A 7,482-nucleotide genomic window follows, 5' to 3' on the forward strand; every position below is an offset into this window, starting at 1 on the left:
TTTGCTTTCACATTGTAAATCTTCCTGTTTAGTTTTAAAACTATTAACCAAACTTTGCAATTACTGACTCATTATACAGATACAAATGGTAGGGAAGATGTTATAGCTTACTGGTAGTCAGGAAAGAAATCTGGTAATAGGCTGTAGGCAAGGTTATTTGAGTTTGGTAACACAGGAAACATAATATTCATTCTTTGAAAACAGCGTGATGAGACGTGAAAGTCTTGGAAAAGCACAAAGGTCACAGAGACCTGAATTTTGCAAAGCTGGAGAAGTTGAGAAATGGTCAGACTGAGAGGGAGTTGGACTGTCGTAATGCTGAGTCTTTCTGGTGTGTGGGATCATGTGTGAAACTACTAGTTTGGAACAATACTGTATCAGTGTAATAGTAATAGGTAGTAGGACCAACGGAGTGCTGGTTTGGTGTTATGGTCTTTGGCACTGGAGAACAATGTATGCATTCTCAGTAAGCTTGTGGGTAAGGCAGTGAGCAAAGATGCAACTAACGCAGAGTGGAACATCAGGGATTGGTCCTTGCAGTCCTCATGGCATTTATTCAAATAGTTTAACCAGTTATAATTTGGGAAAACAACATTATAGTTTAAAGTATTGTCAACTATTTTAAATAACCTAGGTTTTTCCACTCAGTGTGTTAAGATGTCCAGAAATGCTGAAGATCTTAAAATCGCTGATCCAATCATGGTTGGGAAGGAAGGAGAAATGTATTTGTGGTAGCGATTAAGTAATGGATGTCAGTTGGGAAGATGTTGTTCAGATAGGATCATGAGTTAATCATTGGATCACTTAATCCAAGCAAGATATAAATGTCGCCAAGGAATAGTTAAAATCAGGCCTGTATTCATCTATCTATGGGCCAGATTCTTAAACAAAAGTATCACCGATCTTAAGACTGAAACTGAAGGAAAGGTATTTTGAAAAGAATATAGAATGCTAAAGGTATAGGATAGATATTACTAGTATTATTAAAGTGGAGTCCCACAGTAGTGTTCTGGAATTAAACAGAGGAAATTACATAGGCAGAAGGACAGATTTGGCCAAGAGTATTGGGCAGGAAGGCGAAATGGTAGACAGCAGATGAGTAGTGGCAGATGTTTAAGCAGCTACTCAATTCCTCACAACTAAAATACATCCCAGTAACAAAGAAAGATGATAACGGGGTGGGGGTTAAAAAAAACCTTCATGGCTAAGTAAGGAGGTCAAGGACAACGTAAAGTCAAAAGGTATACCATTTTGCCAAGGCCTGTAGCAGGATGGAAGATTAGGAAACATTCAAACATAAACAAAGGGATACTGAAAAATTAATAAAAAGAGCTAAGATTAATTACCAAAGAAAACTAGCACAAAATATCAAAAGGATAGCAAAAGGTACATAAAAGGAAAGAGGGTGGCTAATGTGAATGTTGGTCCCTTTAAGATGAAACCAAAGAGATAATAGCATGGAGGACTGAGATGGCAGGGATGCTGAAACAATACTTTGCCTCAGTTTTCATGGCAGAGGACAATAGTACCATTCCTGTTGGAATGGGCATGTCAAAGGCAAAAGATAAGGTAGAACTTAGAACAACCAACATTGATAGGGAAAGGTACTAAGGAAACTGTTAGGATTGAGGACAGGCAAATCACCTGGGCCTGATGGCCTACATCCTAGAGCATTGAAGGAAGTGGCAGCGGAGTTAATGGATCCATTGGTTACAATATTCCAAAATTCCCTTGACACAGGAAAGGTTCCAGTGGATTGGAAAATGGGTAATATAACACCCTTATTCAAAAAAGGAGAGGGGCAAAATGTGGGAAATTATAGACCTATTAGTTTTTACATTTGTTGTTGAGAGAGTGTTAAAATCAATGATCAAGGAAGTTATTTGCAAAGTCAAAATGCCTTCCATCAGAGTCACCATAGTTTTATGAAGGGCAAATCTTGTTCAACTAATTTGCTAGAGAACCTCAAAGAAGTAACAAGCAAAGTGAATAACGGGAATGCTGTAGATGTAATTTAATTGGATTTCCGGAGGGCATTTGATGAGGTGCCACACAAAAGGTTAGTTCACAAGGTTGGATCATGTGGAATTAGGGGTAATTTATTAGCCTGGATAGATGACTGACTGGTGGATAGAATATAGAGAGTCGGGATAACTTTATTTTTCTGGATGGCGAGACATAACTAGTAGGGACCCCGGCTATTTACAATCTGCAATAATGACTTGGATACAGGGATAGGAGGCTTTATAGCCAAATCTATGGATGACACAAAAATAGGTCGGAAATAAATTGCAATAAGGAAATAACAACCTTACAAATGGATATAGATAGGTTCGGAGACTAGGCCAAAATGTGGCCGATGGAGTTTAACGTGAATATCTGCGACATCTTGCAATTGGGTGTGGAAAACGTGAAGGTGTTATCTTTATGGGGAGAGACTTTGGGGTGCTCCATTGCAGGGGCATCCAAGTGTATTTGTTTATGAATTACAGAAAGCTAGCATGCAGCCAATATAAAGGTAAGGAAGTATTGTTGCAACTAGACAGGGTATGGTGAGACTGCATCTGGAGTATTGTGCACAGTTTTGGTCCCCTTATTTGAGGAAAGATGTCATGGCATTGGAAGCAGTTCAGAGGAGATTCACTAGATTGATCCCAGAGATGAGGGCTTTGTCATATGTGGAGAGATTGAGCAGTTTTGGCCTATGCTGTATGGAATTTAGAAGAATGAGGGAAGATCAAGTTGAGGTATTCAAGATGATAAAAGGTATGGATTAAGTAGACATGGAGCAGATGTTTCCTCTTGTGGGGCATTCTCTGAGAGGTCATAGTCTCAGGATAAGGGGTAGCAAATTTAAAACCGAGTTGAGGAGAAACTACTTCTCCCAAAGGGTTGTGACTCTGTGGAATGTGCTAGCCCAAAGTGTAGTGGCTGCTGGGACAGCGAGTAAATTTAAGGAGGTGTTAGACAGATTTTTAATTGGAATTAGTTGAAGGGATATGGAGAGAAGGCAGGAAAATTGGGACATGCTTAGAATGAATTGACATCTGTACCAAAGAATGCCATCTGAAGGTACTACTATCTGGAGTCATAGTGTAATACAGCCTGGAAACAGGCCCTTCTACCCAAACTTGTCCGTGCTGACCATGGTGCCCACTCAGCTAGTTCCAATTACCTGTATTTGGTCCATATCCTCTAAGCCCTTCCAAACCAAGTACCAATCCAAATGCTTTTTAAATGTTACCATTGTGCCCGGCTTAACCGCTTTCTCTTGCAGCTCATTCCATTTACCCATAACTCTCTGCATGAAAACATTGTCCCTCAGGTCCTTCTTAAATCTTTCCCCTCTCACCTTAAACCTATGTCCTCTAGTTTTGGACTTCTCATCCCTGGGAAAAAGACTACAAGCATTTATCCCATCCATGCCCCTCATGCTTTTATACACTTCATTAAGGTCACCCCTTTATTCTATGTTCCACAGAATAAATAGAGATGAATACTAGTTTGGAGTTTTAAGGTATTAAATATATATTTCGATATAACAAGGCAGTTTTGGTACTTTGGAGAAACTGCAGATGTATATGTCTAAGAGATGTGGAGGTATTTATTATTTTAAGGCATGTGAATGGATAAAGTTGTTTAAGTGAAAAGTAAGGAGAATTTTATAATATCTTTAATTCTTTACAGAATTCTAACAGCAGTTATTTTTGAAATCAGGAAGGTATTTTAATAAATTCTGATAAATAGAATTTAGATAGGTTTCTGCTGTTTATTGATTAATTAAGTTATTATTTTAGCTGACCTCAGAACTGGAAAACTAATTATTTATTTTGGTGGTGTGACAGGGAGCTGTTACAGGTTAGTGATGTGATCAACATCGGAATTCCTATTAAAACGTCACCTTAGTGAATGTGACCAGGAATTGTTACAGGTAAGTGCCAGGGCACTTTCACATCATTTAAAAAGCATCTGGATGAGCACTTAAATTCCAGGGCAGAGTAGACTATGGACCAAGTGCAGGTAAATGGTTTTAGTATAATTTGGTGTATGCTGCCTGTCAATAGACGTGATGGGCCAAAGGGCCTGTTTCTGTGCTATATGACTGTGGCACTTTTGGAAATAAAGGTGAATTGTTTCTGATGGTAAGTTATGATTTGTCTTGACAAAGATCCAATTTAATAAAATATGTTCCTAACCATATGTAGACTTTATATTGTTGATTTAGTATTGAGTAGCAATGATCATATAAGTGAGTTTTATGAAATCTGAGTATAACAGTGAGCAAAACTAAGCTTCATGACCAGTAATAATCATTTTACAGAGTCATATATTAAGTTATTCTCCACTATCATCTGTCTTTTCTCCTTATTAAATTATGTCAAAATGTGATATCACACACAACCTTTTTTTGTTTCTTGGTTGGCTTTACAGTGTTATGTATCCTGTTGAGGCCTTTAATAAACTATTGTGATTTTGGGCAAAGTATTTACAACAAGATGGAACCAGTTTTGCAGCGATTGGATTTTGGTCTAAGGGACTATGTACAACATTTGCAAGCAAGATGGCAAAGTAAGAACAATTTTACATTAACTTTTGAGCTATGTATCAAAAAGGTAAATAAATAGTGAAATGATCTCAAATTTAGTAGTGTGATAATTTAATGAAGCATTATTAAGCAAATTTTTTTTCTCTAATACACATTCTATTCTGGTAATCTTTCTAACAATTGCAAGAAATAAAGAAAGAATTTACATTTAAAGAACTTTTTCCCCCCAAGACCCTTCAGGATGTCCTGAAGCACTTCTGAGCCAAATATGTTCTTTTAGCAGCAGTCACAGTTGTAATGTCGGACAAACATCACTTGGTTTGCTACAGAAAATAGACAAATGACTAGGAAATAGACAAGTGACCAGATACTCTGTTTTAATGATGTTAGTTGAATAGTAAATGTTGGGCTAGACACTGGGAGAACTCCCTCAATCTTCATTGATGATGACAAGGTAGGTGGGATTTCAGTTTAACCTCTCACCTAAAACACCTACCATGTACTCTCCTTCATCACTCCTTCATGAAGGGTCAGCCTGAAGTGCATGACAAATTCACGGTCTGCTGATTCAGGACGAAGTACTGCCAGGTAGCCGTTTCCACTCCATTTCCCTCATTTAGTCAGTTATTCATTTGTTGTGCAGATTATGAGAAGAGAGATTTGGAAGCAATGTTTTGGTTATAAGCTATTATAATAGGAAATTCTGTGGTGTGGTGGTGCTTTTGAGATCTAGGTTGTAAAGTCTACCAGTTTGGAAGCTGTTGCTAGGAGCTGCAATGAAGTCCTGATATTGGTGTCCTTGATGTTGAGGTGAATTACAGCTTGTATTTTGAACATTGTCCAGATTTTCCATTCTCTAGCTGGAAGGTTGAAACCTGGGACTTCACTGGGGCAGTTCATTTGAGGAGTTGATTTTCCCTGCACGCATCATAGGCTTCGATGTGTTAACTGCGCAAATGTGAGGACTGCAGATGCTGGAAACCAGAGTTTAGATCAGAGTGGTGCTGGAAAAGCACAGCAGGTCAGGCAGCATCCGAGGGGCAGCAAAATCAACTTTTCGGGCAAGAGCCCTTCATCAGGGATAGAGACAGGAAGCCTCTAGGGTGGAGAGATAAATAGGTGGGGCTGGGGCTGGGGAGAAGCTAGCAAAGAGTCTGGTCAACTTCCCAGAGGTGGATATCTCCCATACGAATCTGATTTCTCCTGAGCCAGGTTGAATATCAGTATGCTACTGCTGGATGGACCAGAGTAAGTCAAGTAATGCAAAGTGTGTTGGCTCTGCTGTCCCAGTTGGTGCATGTTAGTTTTCAAATTAGATTCACTCTCATCTTAACCGTAGCTCTAGTGTTCTGGAGAATGTTTTCAGTGGATTAATGTACAGTCAAGAGTAACACCAAGAAACATTGTCATTGGACCAGCGACTGGCCATAAAACTTGACAGGAATTTCTTACCTGACCTTTGATTTGTTCAGGTGGAAGTTTATGTTTGGCCTCCCAATATAGGGGAGACCATATCATGTGCAGCAACTACAGTATACTAATTTGAAAGGACTAAAGGTCACTGTTTCAACTCAAAAATGTGTTTGAGCCCTTGGACAGTTTTTTTTTATTCATTCATGGTTTGAGGAGAGCCAAGAGGGGGCACGAGAAAGACTTGGTAGAATGGATTAGGGAGAACACAAAGGCATTTTACACTTACGTGAGGAATAAGAGAATGGTCAAAGAAAGAGTAGGGCCAATCAGGGATAGCATAAGGAACTTGTGTGTGGAGTCTGAGGAGGTAGGGGAAGCCCTAAATGAATTTTTTGCTTCTGTCTTTACGAAAGAAACGAACTTTGTAGTGAATGAAACCTTTGAAGAGCCGGTGTGCATGCTGGAATGGATAGAGATAGAGGAAGCTGATGTGCTGAAAATTTTGTCAAACATTAAGATTGACAAGTCGCCAGGCCCGGACCAAATTTTTCCTCGGCTGCTTTGGGAAATGAGAAATGCAATTGCTTCGCCACTTGCGAAGATCTTTGTATCCTAGCTCTCCACTGGAGTCGTACCTGAGGACTGGAGAGAGGCAAATATAATTCCTCTCTTCAAGAAAGGAAATAGGGAAATCCCTGGCAATTACAGACCAATAAGTCTCACGTCTGTCATCTGCAAGGTGTTAGAAAGGATTCTGAGGGATAGGATTTATGACCATCTGGAAGAGCATGGCTTGATTAAATGCAGTCAGCACTGATTTGTGAGGGGCAGGTCATGCCTCACAAACCTTTGAGGATGTGACTAGAAAAGTTGATGAGAGTTGAGCTATGGATGTGGTGTATAATGGACTTCAGCAAGGCATTTGATATGGTTCCCCATGGTAGGCTCATTCAGAAGGTCAGGAGGAATGGGATACAGGGGAACTTAGCTGTCTGGATACAGAATTGGCTGGCCAACAGAAGACAGCGAGTGGTAGTAGAAGGAAAATATTCTGCCTGGAGGTCAGTGGTAAGTGGTGTTCCACAGGGCTCTGTCCTTGGGCCTCTACTGTTTGTGATTTTTATTAATGATTTGGAAGAGGGGATTGAAGGATGGGTCAGCAAGTTTGCAGATGACACAAAGGTTGGAGGTGTCGTTGACAGTATAGAGGGCTGTTGTAAGCTGCAGCGGGACATTGACAGGATGCAGAGATGACAGGATGCAGAGATGAGTTCAGTCTGGATAAGTGCAAGGTGATGCATTTTGGAAGGTCGAATTTGAAAGCTGAGTACAGGATTAAGGATAGGATTCTTGGCAGGAGGAACAGAGGGATCTTGGGGTACAGGTACATAGATCCCTTAAAATGGCCACCCAAGTGGACAGGGTTGTTAAGAAAGCATATGGTGTTTTGGCTTTCATTAACAGGGGGATTGAGTTTAAGAGTCGTGAGATCTTGTTGCAGCTCTATAAAACTTTGATTAGAC

At 39.9% G+C, this 7,482-nt stretch overlaps 1 protein-coding gene across 1 annotated transcript in view; it reads left to right on the top strand.

Moving 5' to 3' along the window:
- retreg1 (reticulophagy regulator 1) overlaps positions 1–7,482 on the top strand; it is an 81,179-nt gene that overhangs the window by 68,141 nt on the left and 5,556 nt on the right. The window contains exon 6 of the mRNA XM_043689682.1: positions 4,432–4,569. Coding sequence (XP_043545617.1) covers positions 4,432–4,569 — 138 coding nt within the window. The remainder of the gene's footprint in view (positions 1–4,431; positions 4,570–7,482) is intronic.

Source organism: Chiloscyllium plagiosum, chromosome 5 (genome assembly GCF_004010195.1).
Source record: "Chiloscyllium plagiosum isolate BGI_BamShark_2017 chromosome 5, ASM401019v2, whole genome shotgun sequence".
Lineage (NCBI taxonomy): Eukaryota > Metazoa > Chordata > Chondrichthyes > Orectolobiformes > Hemiscylliidae > Chiloscyllium > Chiloscyllium plagiosum.